General features: G+C 38.8%; 1 protein-coding gene across 5 annotated transcripts in view; it reads left to right on the top strand.

Annotated features, from left to right (window-relative positions):
- SYD (P-loop containing nucleoside triphosphate hydrolases superfamily protein) overlaps window positions 1-22391 on the top strand; it is a 59200-nt gene that overhangs the window by 17952 nt on the left and 18857 nt on the right. For all 5 annotated transcript variants that reach the window (XM_088978091.1, XM_088978089.1, XM_088978092.1 and 2 more), the window contains exons 8-26: window positions 1835-1932; window positions 2194-2379; window positions 3016-3196; window positions 3284-3478; window positions 3551-3594; window positions 3823-3879; window positions 4043-4139; window positions 4266-4438; window positions 4534-4747; window positions 4911-5036; window positions 5150-5239; window positions 13589-13705; window positions 13822-13902; window positions 14016-14123; window positions 16555-16724; window positions 16877-16955; window positions 17054-17128; window positions 18846-18943; window positions 19052-19159. In XM_088978091.1, coding sequence (XP_088834217.1) covers window positions 1835-1932; window positions 2194-2379; window positions 3016-3196; window positions 3284-3478; window positions 3551-3594; window positions 3823-3879; window positions 4043-4139; window positions 4266-4438; window positions 4534-4747; window positions 4911-5036; window positions 5150-5239; window positions 13589-13705; window positions 13822-13902; window positions 14016-14123; window positions 16555-16724; window positions 16877-16955; window positions 17054-17128; window positions 18846-18943; window positions 19052-19159 — 2297 coding nt within the window. The remainder of the gene's footprint in view (window positions 1-1834; window positions 1933-2193; window positions 2380-3015; window positions 3197-3283; window positions 3479-3550; window positions 3595-3822; window positions 3880-4042; window positions 4140-4265; window positions 4439-4533; window positions 4748-4910; window positions 5037-5149; window positions 5240-13588; window positions 13706-13821; window positions 13903-14015; window positions 14124-16554; window positions 16725-16876; window positions 16956-17053; window positions 17129-18845; window positions 18944-19051; window positions 19160-22391) is intronic.

Raw genomic sequence — 22391 nt, 5'->3', positions numbered from 1 at the left:
TAATCAAAGGTTGAAGAATTGAGTCAATACATCTCCAGTGGGAGGTGTTAACCTCTAATACTGGCCAGATGTCCTAACTCTCTCTATTTAGCATATTAGTAACCTAAAATTACGATATGTAATGCCCAATATGGGGCATATTGTATCGATATTTTAAAGTTTAAACATTTTGAAGTGAAAGAGCTGTTCAACCTAAAGGTCAATGCCTTGGCTTCTTTTGTGTAGTGCCATAGGGTTTGTAACCACTCTAAAGTCCCCTGTAAGCAGTGCTATCCCACCCAAAGAGAAGGAATCCCAACAAACAGTGCCTTAGGATCCATAATCACTCTAGACTCTCTTACAAGTAGTGCATTCTACCTGAAAAACTTATTTCCTTTTTCAACAGATGGTAGTAATTAGAAGTTGGAGAGTAGTGGTGGATTCATCATTAAAATAGAACATAGTGTGCAGAAGTTGGATATCACCAGGGAAAGGATTCATGAAACTAAACTTTGATGGACGCTGTGGGAGGAACCCAGGACCTTCAGGTGTGGAAAGTGTTTTCAGAAATGATGAACTTCATATTTGTGGCTATGTTATCAGGCTGATTGGTTTATGAGACTCATTAAGAGCTAAAATTATGACAATGGTAGAAGGGGTTCAATAAGCAAGACATATGAATGTGGATAAGTTGATTATTGAAGGTGATTCCATATTGGTAGTTGGGTGGTTGCAAGATGGAGAAGCTTTATAGGTCTATAGAAATAAAATTATTAAGTTCTTTCCTTTTTCTTTTCTTTTTTTGAATTTTCTTTCTCTTAAAAAAAGAACAAATGTTTTGGGCACAGTTGTAACTAGTGTAAATGTAAAAAGGAGATACAATAAAATTATTTCTCAATAGGGAGGATGTATATATGTATACTTAATGATTCTATAATTTTAATAAAATTGATGGCTATTGATAAAAAAAGACTACCAAGGCTTGTGGCAACATAGGCACATCATGAGGGAAATCACACAATTATTAGGAGAGCTGGAAGCCAGTTTCACTTGTGTTCAAAGACCAGCTGTGTAGCTGATTCTTTGGCCAAACAAGAGGTTAACAGGGGGAACTATTCTCAGGGGTTGCTTTGTATTAATGTGAGAAAAAAAGATTGACAATGGATAGGGTTGCTGTGCTAGCCGACATGTGGCAATTTTTGAGAAATTCCTGATAAATTTAACATTATTGATTCCATAATGTAAATTTAACATTACTAATTCCCTGTAGTTAGTACGGGGTCATTCACTAGTGTACAATAACACTTGTGTCTATTTGTACATATAAATAAATACGCAAACTTTATCTGTTCACACCCGTATATTTTTTTACATTTATATGTAAAATAGTTTTAAGCCCTAAGTTAATACTTGTATACATTAAATACTTGTATTTAGTTTTATGGATCCAAGAACAATTGACTTTCAAACTCTGCTCCATACGGGATGGCTGACCTTCTAACCCTTGTAATAGTCAATAGATCCAAAAAGCTTCTAAAATCTGCAAGTAGTTGCAATAAATTGCATTTTACATCATACTATGCTTTACTTTGTATATTGCATATCTGAATTGATTGATTCCATCTGCCAAAAAAAAGAAGCTTTTTCTAATGGAATTTCTTTATTAGTTCTGCTTCTGTTTCTTTATTTCACCGGTATGCTGAATTATCTGTTCTTGCATGTTTGAAAGTTGAAACTCAGAGGTTTCTCTGTCAATTGCTATTGGAAGTGCATTAGAGAATACTAATAGTTTAGCTAGTATAGGGTTGATTAGTGCTCTGATTATATTTCATTTGGACTAAAACTTGTTTTACAGGAAACTGTGAGTTCATCTGAAGATATTTCTGCCAAGACAAAAAGTGTCATTGAACTGAAAAAGCTTCAACTGCTCGAGCTTCAACGCCGTTTGCGGAGGTATTTGTAGTATTATCATGGCATTGTTTTCTTTCCTATTTGTTTTTTTTTTTCCTTTTTCTATGGAAAAGATCATTGTGGCACTGTAAGTCTACGTTTTTAGTTTTATCTTCTTGGTGAACTTCATCATGTTGTTCTTCCTCCCTCTTCTATTCTCCCTGTTTGCACTTTTATACTGTTAAATGAAATGATTGTCTGTATTATTGCTGTTTATCTGTTCTGCCTGTTCCACTCATGACTGTATTTTCTCTGTTTGAACAGTGATTTTCTGCATGATTTCTTCAAACCTATTGCATCTGACATGGAGCGGTTGAAATCAATTAAGAAACATAGGCATGGACGGCGGTTGAAACAGCTCGAAAAGTTTGAACAGAAAATGAAGGAGGAGCGGCAGAAGAGAATTCGTGAGAGGCAGAAGGAATTCTTCAGTGAAATAGAAGTTCACAAGTGTGTGTCTGCATGCTTGATCATTTCAATGATTTACTTTTCTTTATGTCCTTTCAATGAACCATATCCATTTTGGTTCTGTCTGAGTTAAGGCTGTGTTTGGTTTGGAGGAAAAGGTAGGGAAAACCATACAAGCTTTGCACGGATTTTCCCTACTTTTCCCTTCCTTTCCCTACCTTTTCCTTCAAACTAGACACATCCTAAGGGTGAAATGGGGTAATTAACCAATCTGCCTCTCAAATTCCTGGGTTCTGGCATTTGACTCCAAAAATAGGGTGATGCAGAACCTAGCAATTTTTCCAATTTAAAGATGCTGTTTCTGCTATTTTTGATGGCTTTGGATTTATTAGATGAGGTTTCTTATTTAAATTCCTAAGGTTTTAGTGGAAGGCAGAATTAGTTCTCTTTCAGCCTCTGAATTTCAGGCTAATTAAACACAGCTTACGCTTCTTTAGAAATTATGATATATCTGTGCTGATTGCTATTCTTTCATTATTGCATTCTCTTCTTTCCTATGTTATGTTTATCTTGCTGTTGTACCAAACAATGTTTTTTTAATTAATTTAGTTTAAATCCAATGTCAATAAAAACCTTTTTTTGTATTTGTCATTTACTTGCTTTATCACTATCTTTTAGGGAGCGAATGGAAGACTGGTTTAAAATTAAGAGGGAACGTTGGAAGGGTTTCAATAAATATGTAAAGGAGTTCCATAAGAGGAAGGAAAGGATACATCGTGAGAAGATTGACAGAATCCAGCGTGAGAAGATTAACCTCTTAAAGAACAATGATGTGGAAGGTTATCTACGAATGGTTCAGGTATCCTCACATTTGGAGATTCTTAGTGTTTTCTTGCAGTATTGCTGCTGTTGTTCCTTCAGATAATGTTATTTTATCGTCATATAGGATGCAAAATCAGATCGTGTCAAGCAATTGCTCAAGGAGACAGAAAAATATCTTCAGAAGCTGGGTGCTAAACTACAGGACGCAAAGGCCATTGCAAGGCGTTTTGAGATGGAAATGGAAGAGAACCGAGCTGCAAATGTTGTTGAAAAAAATGAGATTCCTGCTGATAATGAAGATGAGAGTGACCAGGCTCAGGTAAGTTTGCTCTTTGTGCACTTCCTGAAGTTATTTTCTCTTCTATCTAATATTTGTAAATCTTTTTTGCAGCATTATCTGGAAAGCAATGAAAAGTACTATATGATGGCTCACAGGTAATGTTATTATATTTTACTTGAATGCTACCTGTAGTTTACCAGTCACGAGCGGAAAGTTAACTGGGTGTCTTCCCACAGGCAAACGAAGTTTTTTATTTTAATTATGTAAAAAAGAATTTGGGTAAATTTACTTGGTTTAAGTAAAATATAGTTAATTCTTCCTTGATAATTGTGTGTAAATCTTTCTTTCAGGAATGTAATACATTAAACATTGTTTTGTTGCAGTGTAAAAGAAAGCATAGCAGAACAACCAACTTGTCTTCAGGGTGGAAAACTGAGGGAGTGAGTTGAATTTTTATTTGGTCATCTGTTCTATTGTCATTCTTTCAGGCGTTTCATGTTTATTGTCTTCAATTGGATGGTTAAACTCATGTTGGATTGTATTTTGGATAAACCAATCTTCCATGAGCTTTGGTGGAAGATTAATGCACTTCATTTTATGTAGGTACCAAATGAATGGCCTTCGGTGGTTGGTTTCGTTATACAATAATAACTTGAATGGGATTCTTGCTGATGAGATGGGTCTTGGTAAAACTGTTCAGGTATGGTATGGGTGCTATGTGTCTAAGCTCTAAAATAATCTAACAAAGGCTCCTTTTGATATTTTATGGATCCTGGGAGTTTTTGGACTTGATATAGCAGGAATCTAATAAGTTGAGTCTTTGCAGGTTATTGCTCTAATTTGTTACTTAATGGAAACCAAAAATGACAGAGGACCCTTTCTGGTGGTAGTACCATCATCTGTTTTACCTGGATGGGAGTCAGAGCTTAGCTTCTGGGCACCTGGTATAAATAAAATAGCTTATGCTGGTCCTCCAGAGGAGCGTCGCAGATTATTCAAGTAATGGAATATCTATATGAATATTTTTGTTTTTCTTTCCTTCTTTTTACTTTTGATTGTGTAGATAATCATTTGGACTTCCCTTTGTCCTGCAGAGAAATGATTGTCCATCAGAAATTTAATGTCCTTCTGACAACATATGAGTACTTGATGAACAAACATGATCGGCCAAAGTTAAGCAAAATACAATGGCATTACATTATAATTGATGAAGGTCACCGCATAAAGAATGCTTCCTGCAAACTGAATGCAGACTTAAGGCATTATCAGAGCTATCATAAATTGCTGTTGACTGGAACACCTCTTCAGGTTAGGGATGATCCTTGCTCTCCTGTTTATTCTTCTCACTCTTGCTCTTTGAATTACTTTGCCATCTGATGTTCATATTAATCTAATTTTCTTTTGACTCTGAAGCTTTATAGCTTTGAATCCTGTGTGATGGATTATCTTTTCTTCCTTTTTTTTGGTATAGAACAATCTTGATGAGCTGTGGGCACTACTTAACTTCCTCTTACCAAACATTTTCAACTCATCAGAAGATTTTTCTCAATGGTTCAATAAACCATTTGAGAGTAGTGGTGATAATTCACCTGATGAAGTAAGTCTTGGTTTTATCTGCTTTTGGGATGTAAAAGTAAACTACATCCTCTTTTTCAAAATAGATCACTTTGTGAGACTCATAAATCATTGTTCGTGGTAATTATTGAGCAGGCTTTACTATCCGAGGAGGAGAATCTATTGATTATAAATCGTCTCCACCAAGTTCTTCGGCCCTTTGTGCTCCGTAGGCTGAAACACAAGGTTAGGACACAAATTGCCTTTTTCTTTTTCAATTATATTTGTTAAGAACTAGAGATCATGCATGCTGGCTGGCTATTTGTTAGTTAATCACAGTATCTTCTTCTCTAACTTTCCTTGATTCTACTTTTGTGGTTCTGTTGAGAATTTAAGTTGCATTTGAACTGGAAACCTCCTGTAAAGAGGAGCAAGCAAAGGAGAAAAATTACCATGTAAAGAGGAGAAAGCAATGGAGGAAAAATTGCCTTTCAAAAATAAAAAAAAGAAACTTAAGCTGAGGATTGATGTGCAGTGCCACCATTTTTTTAATTAGCAATAGGAATATATATATATATATATATATTTTGATAAGTTAGTAATAGGAGTACTATTAAGAATCAATAATTCGGCAAGAACAATACACAGTAAAAGCTTCCCACAAAGAGGTGCGAGATGCAGCCTCAAAACAAAAAAAAAAAAAAAGAAAAAACAAAATTGCTGTTGAGCCCATAATAACTGATTCTTATGTACCCTTTGCTTTGCTAAACAATCTGCCACCCCAATTTCTGATCTCCTTTCCCATCGAAAACTAACTGCCATATTTTTGTGGTTAGCCACTTGATTCTTCACAAAGCCCCTGATGTGGACAGAAAGACAAATTACATGCAGGACCTCAAGTATACATCAATAAGCACGAGAAATACCAAGCTGAAAACAACAAAATAAATTGGATTTTTAGGGATTTCAGACCTGAGCCTGAAGTAAAACCCCTCCTGGAACAGTTCCGCTACAGTAACGATTGGCAGCAAGCTGGCCTCCCGTACGGTACGCAGCGAAGGAGGGATTGGAAGGTGCCAAAATGGGTTCCTCAAAATCCAAGCTCCCAATACTTGAAAACCTTAGCTGGGGCTGAGCTACAGCTCAAACAAGAGAGTAAGAACGAAAAAAAGCCCCTACATAAACAGCCCCCTTCTCTTTTATAAGACTCACTGGCTTGCTGGACAAGCTAGTTAAAATATTTACACATAAGCCCCTAGAATGTTTCCCTCTCACCAACAACTCCTCAGGAGCAAAACTAACTTCAAATGAACACCTAAAAGATAACTTTTGTTACAAAAAGACCCAAGAGACCAAAATCCAACAAAAATGCACCCAACTGCCCCTGACAGAAAATCTGACTTATAAAATGACGAATGTACCCCTGGTTCTAAACTGTTGACAAAGCTACCCAAAAACAACAATTTGGGATCCTACTACAAGAAAAACATGCAAAACAGAATACATTCACACTTTTTGTTTTCTTTTTTTTTTCTTTCTTTTCTTTTTTTCCTTTCTTTTCCTTTTTTTTCTTGCCTCATCATTCCCGCCAGGATAAAAGGAGCTCGACCCTGTGCGAGCAGCAATTTTAGCAGCCTTGCACATGTTTCCATCTAGCTTCATAAACTCCTCTTCACTAATCCACGAGTTCTCAATTGAAGGTTTCCCTTTCCACTTGACCAAAAACCTAAAATAGGCCCCATTTCGAGTGTTGGTGACTCGGACATCTTCTACATCCTCTACTTGTTCAAACTCATTAGAACTACTGGTCCTTTGTGCTTGTCCTCGCCCATCCTTTGTTGTTGGTTCTAGGTCCCCATGGTAATCAAAGAGGTCCACTACATTAAAAATGGGTGAAATGGACAAATCAATTGGTAGCTCAATTTCATATGCATTGTCATGAAGCCGTCTCAACACTTGACATGGTCCGATCTTTTTCTACTTCAACTTATGGTAGGTTCCAACAGGAAACCTCTCAGGCCACAAATAAACCATGACTAGATCGCCCTTATGAAACTTTTTCATCCGGTAATGCTTATCCTTAGCTTTGTTATACCTTTAGTTGCTTTCTTTTAGCTTATGTCGCACATTCTTTTGAATCTCTCGAATGGATTCAGCTAAAGCTTCGGCATCATCACTCATTCGCCGCAACCCTGTTATAGGAGCTAGATCAACAACACTTTTAAGTAACCGACCGTACACAACCTCAAAAGGAGTCTTCCCTGTAGATCTATTAAATTAATCATTAAAGGCAAATTCAGCTTGTGATAGGATAAGATCCCATTGCTTTAAGTAATCTCCAACTAGGCTCCACAACAAGTTGCCTAAGCTTCGGTTAACCACTTCAGTTTGTCCATCTGTTTGTGGGTGAAATTTACTACTGTATTGTAGGGTAGTACCCATACACTTCCATGAAGTTCTCCAAAAGTGGCCAATGAATCTTGTGTCACGATCTGATGTGATAGATCTCGGCAGTCCATGCAACTGAACAACTTCTTTGAAAAACAAGTTATCTACATGAGAAGCATCAGAAGCCTTTTGGCAACCAATAAAGTGGGTTATTTTAGAGAAACGATCAACCACACCAAAAATAGAGTCATTACCCCTAGTTGTTCTTGGCAACCCCAACACAAAATCCATAGTAATATCAGTCCATGGTGCTTCTGGTATGGGTAAGGGAAGATACAAAGCTGCAATTTGATGTTGACCCTTAGATGTTTGGCACTTGACATCTATCAACATAATAGAACACATACTTTTGTAGCCTTGGCCAAAAGTACCTTTTGGAGACCATTTCAAGTGTCTTTTTGCGACCAAAATGTCCCTTACAATGCAAATCAGCATTGAGTAATGCCCTCAAGGATCTTGATGGAATACATAACCTATTTCCCATGAATAAGTAACCATCATTCCACACAAACTTGGCTCGAATATCCTTGTCACTTGCCAAATAGCTTCTACAAATAGGGCCAAAATAAGGGTCATCTTGGTATTGATCTTTGATGGAATCCCCCTCGATTGTTAAGTGTTGTACCCTCAACTGGTTTGCAAATTGCACCCCTTGTACAACAGCCAAAAGTTTTGCCCTGATGGAGTCCCCAATTCCCAAGGGACCTGAGTAGAGCAACAAAATCTCTCCCTTCTCATTTCTCAAAGCACCCCCCATTTCGGATAATCCTGGATTACCCATGCTACTTCCATCAAAGTTCAACTTTAGTGAGCCTTTGGATGGAGGAGACCAGCTTGTAATTGATTTGTCTTTTAGAGATGAACACCTCGCTACTGCTGACCAATTTCTCCAGAGGTCATTAAAGGAGAATTGATGAATGATTTCCAAGGTCTTCAGCCAATGTATTGCCCTATTTAACACACAGTCTTTCAAATTCTGGCTGCTCCTTTCCTTTTCTTGAAAAATTCTAAGATTTCTTTCTTCCCAAAGAGTCCAAATCAAAGCAGCACGAGCACATCTCCACATAATTCTCCCTATTTTTGTAGGCCAATAAAAGGTAGAATGGTTGAAGAGCATGTGAACTTCTGCTGGTAGACTCCAACAACCCCAAACAACGAAAGTAGCCAAGCCCAAAGGCCTGCAGAAAAGGGACAAGATATTAATAAATGGTAACAATCCTCACCATTAGCTCTACAGAGGATACACCAATTAGGAGAAATACAGAGGAAAAGTCTTCTCTTTTGTAGGTTATCTAAAGTGTTAACTTTCCCATGGAATACTTCCCAACAAAATGCCATAATTTTTGGGGGAACTGGCCTACACCAAATTTCTTTTGACGGAAAGGGATGGTGAGTAGAAAGTTGAGAGATGGACTTGAAGAAAGAAGCACAAGTGAAGGTTCCATTGGGTCTAGGAGTCCAAACCCTCTTATCTGGCTTGGAGGGATCCAAACAAACCTGATTAAGACAACCAAGCAAAGCAGAAAGAGAATCAATTTCAACATCCCTAAGACCTCTACGAAACCCAAAATCCCAAGTAGGATCTAAGGGTGTTCCCAAAGGTGAGACAAATTTTGAGACCACCTCTTTTTTGTACAAAGAAATAGAAAAAAGCAAAGGGAACAAATCCTTTAACGGTGTGTCTCTTACCCAAATATCCTCCCAAAAAAGGATAGAGTTGCCAGAACAAACTTCATACCTAATAAAATTGAGGAATTGAGGAAGGGTGTTGTGAATAGCCTTCGAAGGTGCTGTTAGGTTAGCTTGCCTCCCCCTCCCCTCTTAATACAACAATCATCATTTTTCTTTTCTCCATCCTTTCCAGCCAATGTTCGAGGAAGAATTTTACCCTGCTCACACTTATTTTGGCTACAACATCTCTCTAAGAATCCTTCATTTTTTTTAGTTCCTCCATCATTGTACAGATCAACTCCCAAATACTTCCTTCCATTATCCTCTATCCTCCTTCCACTATCATCCTCTCTCTTGCATTAGAACCTCCTGGATGGGAAGCTGGAATATCTGTTACAAGCATAGCAGACAAGTCAGTACCTAAAAAAGAATTGGCACCCATACCTGGTAGGACGGGGGTAGGACTAGAATCACTGGAATTGAATTGCTGACAGGCGATAAATGGTTTTAAGGCCTTTCCCCTTTTTGGACAAAGTTGTGAAGTAGATATAGTGAAAGAATCACTTCCTGACGGCCTACCCACTTGAAAACCTTTCTCTGTGTTTCCGACACTGGAATACCCACATCCATCCTCACGGCTGATTCTTGTCCCTCTCCACCAACATCCTATAATTCATTAGACTCAGGGTCAGCTTCCTCGACGAAGGGAAGAGGAGTTTTCACAGCTTTAGGACCATTTTCTTCACCATTTCTAGTCTTCCTGCCACCTGTCTCTTCAATCTCTTCCTTAAAAACAATAGCTCTGTATGCAAACCTTCTATTTCAAGTAAATCATTGTTGCTTTTCGGAGACAGACTTCCCAAACTTAAAGTTTCGTCTCTATTAGAATCGTCACTGCTGTTTTGTTCACTCAACCAATCTTCAAACCCTGTTCTATTCAAATCACTAGGCTTCAGGTATCTCGGGTTGCGCCTATCTGGTGAGAGACGGTTTGCCAGGTTGGATGGGACCCGGTGTAGAGAGCCTCGAGACTGAGAGTCTTGAGATTTTGCGCCTGAACTGTTCGATCGAAAGGAGGGATTCGGGGTAGAAGAAGATAGAAGCTTAATTTCGTCTATCAGCTCATCCCTCCTCCCAGTCACGTGCTTACTTAAAGGGTCCCTTGGCCCATCTGTCTTGTAATGGGCCTTGGGCTCAAAACTTGTAATATAAGAACCCAACTTTAAAGCCTTTACGTGAGTTGCCTTCATGGCCCACCAGAAAAGGGATCCACTTGACTGGGCCCATTTTCTAAGTCTTTTCGTCCCACGTGACGTAACAAATCACGCCCCCTGTTTTAATGGTCGAACCAGTAACCCTCCTTGTCTGAGGTTGCTGGTTCAACCCTCTCCCTTTAGACATTGGTAAATTTTTGTCTATTTCCCCTGACACCACCTTCGCAAAAGATTTGCCATTTTTCATATCCTTTTCTTGCTTTCTACAGGTTTGACCTTCCATCTGCCCCAAAGCTTTTTGGCTTCCCAGAATTTGTTGGCCCTTTTTAGTGAAACATTCCTTTCCATTTGAATTAACCAATCTCACAAGTCCACGCAATGCTTATTCTTCTTCCTCCCCTCCCACCATACGAGCCTCCTTCCACAGCCCTACTTCAATGGAGGATGCTAGCCACACAGAGACAAAACTCCCCTCTATTCGTACCTCTACCTTTCGTGGAATGTCTTCTAGCTTCACACCACTTAGCAGGATTGCTACTGAATAAAGATCGCCCCAGAAAGCTCCTTTCAAGATTCCTCCACACAATACTGCTATAGACTCTGCTACTTCTTGTTTCCATAGATGAAATGGCAAGCCTATTACACGCACCACCACACTATCTTCAACAAATAAATCCTTGGAGTTGGATGTTGGATTCCATTTAAAGACTGTGAATGATCCGAAATCAGCCTGAACATTGATAGCTGATATTTCCAATTCATTCTCTATTGGATCTAGGAGGGCTTTACAGTTATCAAAGGGGGTTACTATGAAGATACTCTTCAGCTCCAACCTGGTTGCCAGTAAGTCAGCTACCCTCCAATCATTAACCTTTTCCTTGGCTTGTATCACAAATTTACTATCCCACTCGTTTCTCTCTAGACCTCCCACCATTCTGCATTGGCCTTTTGTTTTTGCCATGGCCACTGGCCATTGTTCTACCCTGCTGTTGCTGAAATATGCCTTCTCCTCCCTTATGGAGGCTTTTTTATCATTTGCTACTCTTTGAGCTAAAAACTCTTTGAACAACCAGTCAACTTCCCCCCATCCTTGGTTCTGTTTTCCTGCTGGTAGACACGCCAGTTGCCTTCATCCCTTACCAAAAAATTCAGCCAAAGCTATGAAGAAGCCTTTTCTATTCCTCTTACATTCAACAACATATCTTCTCCCTTCTAATGTACTAAAATCCTGCCAGTTTATCTGCTTACCTTTTGAACAGGCTCCAGCTATGAACTCTCTTAGCCACTCGATCACTTCTAATCCTTCCAGCAATATTGTACCCTTTTTGGCTTCCCTTACCTTCAGGCTTACCTCCCCTTGATTCTCATCTCTTCGAACAGGATTTTTTTTTGCTTCTATCTTCACGGATCTCCTCCACTGACCTGTCTGCATGAAAAGTCTTCTTCCCATCAACCCAACTTCTTCAATGGAGGATGCTAGCCACACAGAGACAAAACTCCCCTCTATTCGTACCTCTACCTTTCGTGGAATGTCTTCTAGCTTCACACCACTTAGCAGGATTGCTACTGAATAAAGATCGCCCCAGAAAGCTCCTTTCAAGATTCCTCCACACAATACTGCTATAGACTCTGCTACTTCTTGTTTCCATAGATGAAATGGCAAGCCTATTACACGCACCACCACACTATCTTCAACAATAAATCCTTGGAGTTGGATGTTGGATTCCATTTAAAGACTGTGAATGATCCGAAATCAGCCTGAACATTGATAGCTGATATTTCCAATTCATTCTCTATTGGATCTAGGAGGGCTTTACAGTTATCAAAGAGGGTTACTATGAAGATACTCTTCAGCTCCAACCTGGTTGCCAGTAAGTCAGCTACCCTCCTCCAATCATTAACCTTTTCCTTGGCTTGTATCACAAATTTACTATCCCACTCGTTTCTCTCTAGACCTCCCACCATTCTGCATTGGCCTTTTGTTTTTGCCATGGCCACTGGCCATTGTTCTACCCTGCTGTTGCTGAAATATGCCTTCTCCTCCCTTTTGGAGGCTTTTTTATCATTTGCTACTCTTTGAGCTAAAAACTCTTTGAACAACCAGTCAACTTCCCCCCATCCTTGGTTCTGTTTTCCTGCTGGTAGACACGCCAGTTGCCTTCATCCCTTACCAAAAAATTCAGCCAAAGCTATGAAGAAGCCTTTTCTATTCCTCTTACATTCAACAACATATCTTCTCCCTTCTAATGTACTAAAATCCTGCCAGTTTATCTGCTCACCTTTTGAACAGGCTCCAGCTATGAACTCTCTTAGCCACTCGATCACTTCTAATCCTTCCAGCAATATTGTACCCTTTTTGGCTTCCCTTACCTTCAGGCTTACCTCCCCTTGATTCTCATCTCTTCGAACAGGATTTTTTTTTTGCTTCTATCTTCACGGATCTCCTCCACTGACCTGTCTGCATGAAAAGTCTTCTTCCCATCAACCCAACTTCTTCAGAGAAACGTTCACCTTCCCATCAACCCAACCATTTCCTTCCCATCTTCTGACTATAGATTCAATCATGTATTCATACTTGATAAGTTGAGAGGGTGGGACGATGGTATCAATTGATTTCATTGAGCATGCCAATGTGGTTCTGTGTGCAGGACCTGTATCATGTCCATATTAATTGGTTCCATAGGTGCTGCAGATAACAGAATGTTATGAACTTTTACTTGCTTGGTAAAGCCTTTTCATATCAATGACATTGTATTTCTGTCTTCCAATTTTTTTTTAATAAACAAATAGTAGTTTTATTAAAGAGAGGACCAAAGTGTACAAACACCCTAGGAGGAGGTGTGAGCTGCTACCTCCCCTTAGGGATGAGTACAAAACCAAACTCTTATCAGAATGCAATTTTTAAGGTAGCCCAATTTATAAGGTATTTCTGTCTTTCATTCTTTGTATGTCTACCCTACTTACCTCATTGAAAAGGGAAACTGTATCCTAATTGATAGAATAACCCTTTTTCATTTCATTCTGTTAAGCAAAAACTCTGCTTATTCTCTAATCTGATTTGTCATTTTCTTTCTAGGTTTTGTATACTTCCCAGGTTTCATTCTTTTAGGAAAATTTGTGTAATAGTTCTAATCTATCTGAGGGCTTTATTATTTATTTTTATTTATAGATTATTTTTATCCTGCATTGTGTTTTTACAAAATTTTGCAGATTAGGAGTTTTTCTTCAATGTTAATGTGTATCCTTAATGCTGTGTTGGTAGGTTGAGAATGAACTGCCTGAGAAGATTGAAAGACTTGTAAGATGTGAAGCTTCTGCTTATCAAAAGCTATTGATGAAGAGAGTAGAAGATAATCTTGGTTCAATTGGAAATTCAAAGGTTATTCCACTATTTCTTTCTTTTTTATTCTATTTTTCATTCATGGAGCACTATTCAAGTTTGTAACTGTTTTCATTTGTTACTCCTTTACTAAACCTATTAACAATTTTATTTAGGGCCGATCGGTGCACAACTCTGTGATGGAATTACGTAATATATGCAATCATCCGTATCTCAGCCAACTTCATGCAGACGAGGCGTGCTATTTTCTTGTTCTTCACTGAATTTTATTTTCCTGTTGTGTTAGCTTTGATATTTCTGACTCTTGCCTCTTTTCATATGCATCTTACAGTCGGATCATCTTTTGTAGGTTGATAGTTTTATACCTAAGCATTATCTTCCACCAATTGTTAGACTTTGTGGAAAGCTTGAAATGTTGGATCGATTGCTACCCAAGCTAAAAGCAACAGATCACCGGGTATGCAAAAAATGTTCACATATAGTATTAGGTTGTTGCAATATTTGAAGCAATAGTTTTGTCATTTCCTTTATTTGAATCCTCTCTTTTCCATTGTTGTGGCATTTATTTTTTTTGAAGGTAAAATAAAAACCAAGCAGTTTATTAAAAGAAAAAAAAAAGGAATACAAAAGGTGTTATGGAATCACCCAATAACGGAACTGCAAAAAACGATCACTCAAAACCACCAGAAGCCAGCACCAAACAGAAGCCAACACCAAGCAACTCACTAACTCCACCCCCACCGAGGGCATGGAAGGTGATACAAAAAGAAAGACAAAAGTACAAAGCCACCTCCAAAAAATGCTCCACCACCCAACTCAGAATCCACTTTGCCAATACACAACTTACCCTGCTGCAAACCTTTTGATATCCCTTCTTGTTTGGTGCAATACAAAATGGATCCCATTTCTATCTGTCAAAATCCTTCAAGCCTTGAACAATTCTTTGATTTTTTATTGTCTTTTAAATTGCTTAGCTGCATTTGGGACCTCTTCCACTTCTGTTCTGCCTTTAACAACACTCTTATCCTTATCCAGCTTCTCACTATGTAGGTTTTTTAATGGAAGCAACATCCTCGAGTGTTTTATACTTTATCTCCACCCTACTGGTCAACCCTTGCAAACGTATCTGATTTCTGAGAAAGTTGGGCACCTCCATTCACATTTTTTTTTTCTTGGAAACTATGTCACCAAAATTCTCTTTTTTTTTGAGGAAAGTTTAACCAAATTTTATTAAAAGAAGAAAAGAGTACATGAGATGTACTACACAGGGAAAACCCCCTGAAAAAGCTTACAAGGGGGGTAGCCTATTGCTATACAGAATTTCTAATCCTGCTCCAATTTTAGCTAATCCATCTGCAATGTGATTTAGCTCCCTCAGGATCCAAAACAAGTTTGCATTTAAATATTCCAAGGAATCTCTTGCCTCTGTCAAACAATGACTCAACCTCCAAGGACCTCCCTCCTTGTCCTTCAGCCTTTTAATGGTATTTGCTGAATCTCCTACAATAGATAAATTCTGAATACCCTAGCTTTTTACTATTCTGATTCCAGTGAGAGCAGCCATCACTTCATCCTTAGTTGAGTCAGCATAGCCGATTGGGCCACTAAAGATCCAGCAGATACTACCCAATTCATCCCTCAAGATACCTCCAATTCCAGCCAAACCAGGATTGCCTGCAGCACTTCCATCGAAGTTTAAAGTCATCCCTCCATTAAAAAGTATAGGCTGTCTCTGGATGGTTTAAGGGAAGTTTGGAAGGAAGAGAATTGCTTGAATATTTCTGTTATGGTCATTGGTTGAGAGGTCTTGAAGTTAGGGCTGTTCATAAGAATGCCCAACCCGACCAAACCGACCAACCCGGACCGACCCAACCCGACCTGAACCGAACTAGTAGACTAGTTCGGTAGTTCCTAGTTTGAGTAGTTTCCTACTTAACTATAACTAGTCTTCTACTAGAACTAGAAGGCCCATTAGGCAATTACAATTAGAATAGGCAATCTATCCTAGTTTCTAACTTTCTATAATCTTTTACACCAAATAGGCAACCCATTAGACAATTACAATTAGAATTCAATTAGGTGTCCTTTTGTACAGGAGCAAAACCGAAACCGACCCAACCTGACTCAAACTGACCAGGTCGGTTTGGCCTATCAGTGGGTCGGTTTCGGTTTCCACGTCAGGTAACCCGACCAGGTCGGTTTGGCCTATCAGTGGGTCGGTTTCGATTTCCACGTCAGGTAACCCGACCAGGTCGGGTCGGTTGGGAAAACCCCAATAAACCGACCCAACCTGACCCGTGAACACCCCTGCTTGAAGTGATGGATACTACCTTTTTCCAACTCTCTTTCTTGCAAACTCCTTTCCTCCCAAAAAGAATAAACCCATCTTCAACTTCGGTTTCCATCACTTCAATGGATTGTAGGGACAGCGGGGTTAAAAATGTTGATTTTAAGATTGACCTGGGAGTTTGGGCTTGAAGGTGTAGGGACATTTTGGGCTACTCCTAGCCCTTGTTAACAGAGTATTTTAGAGCAAAAAAAGGAAGGCTCAGGAATTTGAAATGATTTTGGTCCAAGAAGAAAATAGTTGGAGATTCAAGGAGGTAGCAAACTATTAATTGTATCTTGACAAACTAGTATTGATATTTGTGTTGCTTTATTCTGAATGCCAAATTGCCATCTGTTCAGTTCCTTGAGATTATTCAACTCAGTGCCAACATAGTCAAAATATTGGTTCTCATTTGTTTTGAAATGCTATTTCAAACACTTCTTATTTTTTCCCCATTTTGTCAAGTTTTTTTCCTGATTCTTGTACTATTACATAGTTTATTGGTCTCCTTTTGTTTGGGTGAGCCATTCAGTGTTATCTTGGACCGATTATTCTGCAGGTTCTCTTTTTCTCTACAATGACAAGACTGCTTGATGTAATGGAAGAATATCTCCACTGGAAGCGTTACAAGTATCTTCGGTTAGATGGACATACTTCAGGAAATGAACGTGGAGCTCTTATTGAAGAGTTCAACCGACCTGATTCTCCTGCTTTTATATTTTTGCTCAGGTAATTTTTTTTTTTTCGCTTTTGGTCCTGGGTGTTTGATAGAGATAAAAATCTTTATTTGTTTTTGTCCTGTTTCAATTCTATCGTAATGTATAAAGTGTGTGCTATATTTTTATATTTCTAGATACTAACCTTTCTATCTGTGGTGTTAGTATTCGAGCTGGGGGTGTTGGAGTGAATCTCCAAGCTGCTGATACTGTTATCATTTTCGACACTGATTGGAATCCACAGGCAATATGCAAAAGACATTTCTCCTTTGAATTATTAGTTAGTTGGTGTCCATTTTAGCTTCATTTTAAGCTTGATGGCTTCTTGATGGTTCTCTCCAGGTTGACCTGCAAGCTCAGGCAAGGGCTCATAGGATTGGTCAGAAGAGGGATGTACTTGTTCTGCGGCTAGAGACGGTAACTGTTGGTTTATTTTTCAAGTATACTGATTTTATTGGTTTAGGAGATAGGATACATGATGCCATGGCAAGAGACTGGTCTTTTTTGCTTCAGATGTTTCTGCCTGTATTCCTTTCATCATTTTTGAGTGTTGTCTTTGTTTTATATTTCAGAGTTTGCTTTCTTTGATTGACAGGTTCATTACAATGCATCATTTGTGGCACAATTTTACAAATGATATGGTCACCTAGTCTAATATCATATTTCATAGGGATCTCTCGTATGGTCATTTAGACTAATGTCCTATTCATAGGGAGCTCTACCCTGATCCTGTTATTTTATATTTTCCCCTACGTCATCAAGTGGATATCCATCAGTCAACCAAGATTGAGGAGATTAATTGCTTTTTCCGGTTAATTTTCCCCATTGTTACTTTTTCATAATCCTCCTCAAAGTTGTTATCATACTTACTAAGTGAAGTTATACTTCGGCTATTTTTTTTTTATCACTAGGAAGAAATATTTTATTAAAATAATGAAAAGAAGAGTATCTTTGGAGTAGCCTTGGCTACTCACCCCAAATCCTTAGTTTATACTATAAGTTTACAACAAAATCCAAACTATGAGAGAATAGCCCCTGTTAACCTCTTGCTTGGCTAGATCAGCCAAGCTATTTGCTGATCTTGGTACCCATTGAATTGTCACTTGCATGTCTCTTTGAGAATCATCTGAATCTTTTAATACCATTGCTGAAAATCCATGGTGCACTTTCAGTCTGCAGTAACCAGCTTATAACAACCTTGGAATGTCCTTCAATTACAAGTTTCCTCACCCTCATCTCCATTGCTTTCCACACCCCAAATTTTGCAGCCATTATTTCTGCCCTTATTGAGTTCTCTTCTCCTATTGGCTCCAAAAACATATCTCGTGTTAACACTTTTTTCATCTCTTATCACCACTCCAACTCCTGAGGGAGCTGGGAAGCCAAAGAAGCATTTTCAGGAGGGTTCCAAATTTTAATTCCTTTGGCTCTTTTTGCCTGATACATCTGAAAGCCCTTGGACAGGATACACCTTGTTTTCAGTTTATCCATGCTGTCAAATTCTCCAAGACACCCACCTTTCTGTTTGTTAGTTCTCCTAAACCCTCCCAAGTTGAAGTTTTTCTCTTTTAAAAGAAAAAATGTTGTCTTACACAACATGTCATATTTTCACGATTATATCTATAGTAGTAGGTTTTGTATCCCTGTTGGGCTGGATCAAGGTACACCAGTAACTACCCGGTTACTATTGGGTCTCACAAATTGGACTCATTATGAACCTGTTTGAACTAGGAAAACCTTCTTTATTGTGAAGTTTCTCAATGGATTAAGTTTACTATTTTATAATTGATATTTCAGATTATTTTTTCTTAAAGCTATTGCAAGGGGCTGGCTACTTCAATAAATGTATGAAGAGGCCTCTCCGTGTAATGGGCAGGTTATGACTATGGCTAACCCCTTGGTCGTTGGGTGGTATTTTTTTGAAGCAAAAAAAAAATTGAAATATGGGTTAAATACATGGAGCACAAGGGTATCTGATAGAGAGAACTGAGATGATATTGAAGATAATAAGGATATATTGGATATGATTTCTGTGTTGTTCTTTTTGTCTATTTTAGAAACTAGATGTAAAACATCATTGCCAAACATGATTTTTGTGTAATGTTAATTATTATATTATATTTTCTGTTTTAAGGTTCGGACTGTAGAAGAGCAAGTTAGAGCTGCAGCTGAGCACAAACTGGGAGTTGCTAATCAGAGCATTACCGCTGGGTTTTTTGACAACAATACTAGGTATTATTGCTGTCCTTGCTAGCCCATAAAACATGCCTCATGAATTTGTGAAGAAGGCCAAAAATTTCTCTCTAGTTTTTGATGAAGATTTCTTTTTTTGATCTCCAGTGCAGAGGATCGAAGGGAATATTTGGAGTCCCTCCTAAGGGAGTGCAAGAAAGAAGAGGTTGCCCCAGTTTTAGATGATGATGCTCTCAATGACATTTTAGCACGCAGGTAAATCTGATATTTGATTTCTATCTATAATCCATCTTTTTATTTATTTATTTTTTATCAGAAAAAGGATTTTGTTAATAAGGAAGAAGTGATAATGAAGATACTTAGTTGGAATGTGAGGGGTATAGGAAGTGCAAGGAAAGAGCAACGATTAAAGAGGTGATAAAGAGGTTTGACCCAGACATTGTACTAATACAGGAGTCCAAGAGAATGGAGTTTGACAATAGATGGGCAAAGAGTGTATGGAAAGCCAGGGGGATTAGTTGGGTGTCTGCTCCCTCATGGGGAGCTTCAGGGGGATAGTGACAACGTGGAAGATGATGATTATGTGTGGGTGCTAACACAATGTTTATGGACCAAATGATTACAGAGAGAGACGAGAATTGTGGGAGCAACTGGCTGATATCAGAGGGCTATGGGATGAGCATTGGTGTGTGGGTGGGGACTTCAATGTGATTAGATTCATAGAGGAAATCAATAATACTGATCAAAGGGTGACAACTAGTATGAGGAAGTTTAACTGGTTTGTGGATGCCTTTGAACTCAAAGAGATACCCTTAGTCCACAAGACATTCACTTGGTCCATTCAAGGAGGGGTTGCAGCTTGCGCCTCTCGTTGGGATGATGTATGAACTCACTCTAATTTGCTTATGAATTAATAAACTTATTATTATTCATCAAAAAAAGACATTCACTTGGTCCAATCTCCAATTGAGTCCCATATGCTCTAAGCTGGATCGGTTTTTGTTCTCTTTGGATTGGGAAGACCATTGGGGGAACTTAGCCTCTAGAGCTCTTCCTAGATTGACCTCTGACCATTGGCCCATAGGGATCTGCAAGGAGGATAGGAGGAGTGGAGGACCTACCCCTTTTAGGTTTGAAAATATGTGGTTACTCCATCTTGGGTTTATTAAGAGAGTAAGGGAGTGGTGGAATGAGAAGGTATGAGGTTCTATAAGAAACTACAATTTTTGGAAGCTAAGCTTTAGGAGTGGAATCAATTGGAGTTTTGAAGGTTAGAAGAAAGAAAGAGAACCTTGATGGACCAACTTGAGCTCCTTAACTTGAAAGAAGAAAGAGGAGAATTTGGAGAGGCAAACAAGGAACAAGGAAGATGTTTGAGAATACAGCTAGAGGATTGTCTACATAAGGAGGAAATAAGCTGGAGGCAAAAATCTTGATGTAAATGGATGCAAGAGGGAGATAAAAATACTAGGTTTTTTCATTCTATGGCAAATGGGAGGAGTAGGAGAAAGTTTATTTCTAGACTAGAAGTGGATGGAGTAGCTCTAACACAATAGGGCACTTTAAGTCCATCTTAAGGCCTTTAAGTAGGGGGTGTGGTTAGAAGGATTGTATTGGCTAGATGTAGGGGTAGACAATAGTTAGAGATTGGAAAGAAGGTTTGAATTGGAAGATATTAAGGAGGCTGTGTTTTCTATGGACAAAACAAAAGCTTCAGGCCTAGATGGTTTTACAATGGCTTTTTACCAAGACTGCTGGGATATTTTGGAAGAGAACCTCCTACTAGTGTTGAGGAATTTCATAGGAGAGGAGTTGTTAACCCGGGAATGAATTCCACATTCTTAGCTTTGGTTCCAATAAAGAAAGATGCATTCCATCCAAAGGATTTCATGCCAATCAGTTTGGTAAATAACTTATATAAGATTTTAGCAAAGGTTTTGCCTTTGAGATTGAAGGAAGTACTGCTAGTAATCATTACACCAAATCAGGGAGCTTTTGTGAGTGGAAGACAAATTACTGATCAAATCCTAATTGCCAATGAAAATGTGGAGAACTTCATGAATGATAGAAAGAAGGGAATGGTATGTAAGTTGGATCTGGAAAAGGCTTATGACTTGGTGGACTAGTCTTTCTTGCTGAAAGTTATGACCAAATTTGGGTTTGGGGCTAGATGGTGCTAATGGATTATGGGGTGTGTTCGGAATTGTCATTATTTTGTGCTAGTGAATGGGACAATGGTTGATTTCTTTCCAACTATTAGGGGCATAAGACAGGGGGACTCCCTATCTCCCTTTTTGTTCACTCTGGTTGCTGATGTTCTAGGGAGATTGATTCACAGAGCGAATTCTAGAGGCCTCTCAAGTGGATGGAGACTTGGAAGGGAGGAAACCCCCCTTACCCACTTATAGTTTGCAGATGACACGATTTTGTTTTGTGAAGGAGGAAATTTGAGGTACATCAGGAACATGAAATTGGTGATATAACTCTTTGAACAAATTGAATGGATGAGAGATCCATCATATGGATGGCCGAACCTTGCAGGAAGGTTGGGTGAAATTTCAAAAATTTCTTTTCTTCCATCCGGGAATCGCATTCCCTAATTTAGAAAACTGCATTTTCAAGGTTCGTTCTTGAATCCAAAATCGGATCGGATCAATAGGAGGTGAGGGATATACTTGATACGAAGTAGCAGTAACTCCCAAAGCAGGTGTTCACGCCCGAAGAAAAGACCAAAACCCGCTTCTACTGAAGATGATACAGTGTGTAGTGAAACAGGATCAACTGGATGGTTCTTCAGCAAGAACATGAATTCTTCAGCAAGAATCGAGCAAGGGTTGGTGAGCACGACTTCAGATTGTTTCTTCTAACAAGAAACAATATCAAGAACCTTTCTTGATCAGAACCACCAGTGGAGATCGAATTGGGTAGGGGCGGCAATAATTGGAAAGAATTCTATAGTTTGTTGTTGTGTGTTTAATCTGAAGAATTCGCCCCCTATTTATAGCCTTCTTTGGATCAGCCTCTTTATCTAATTAGGAGAGAGTTTCCTAATCCAAATCTTATATTTGGATCTGGACTCTTAAATGGATAAGACTTATCTTATCCTTCAGCTAATCCTAATCAGTTCAGAACTGAATTCACCCCCTTTTAATTAACTAACTTAAGCCAGTTCGAATTGGGCCTTAGGCCCATTAAGCTTATATGCTCACTTACTCTTTAACCTGTTGCCCAATGGGCTCTCTTTGTATGGTGTGGGACCCTAACATTGATCTACACATAAGCCACATGGGTTCAGCTCAACCTTTGTTACAAGGCCTGGCTGAATTCACTGTAGGAGACAGTGAACCCCTGAGTCCATCACCATGGGCTCTTAATGGGCCCAAAATTTACACTAAATGGTTTTTGGATCCAACCACCTTATGAAAACCCAAGAATTGTTGGTAGATGCAAGATTAACCTATCAGGTATTACCCTCAATGGTCTTACA

Source organism: Nelumbo lutea, chromosome 3, assembly GCF_056320005.1.
Source record: "Nelumbo lutea isolate HS-2025 chromosome 3, American lotus-T2T, whole genome shotgun sequence".
Classification (NCBI taxonomy): Eukaryota; Viridiplantae; Streptophyta; class Magnoliopsida; order Proteales; family Nelumbonaceae; genus Nelumbo; species Nelumbo lutea.
The sequence above is the reverse complement of the archived record's forward strand: the minus strand, read 5'-3'. Positions and strand labels throughout refer to the sequence as shown.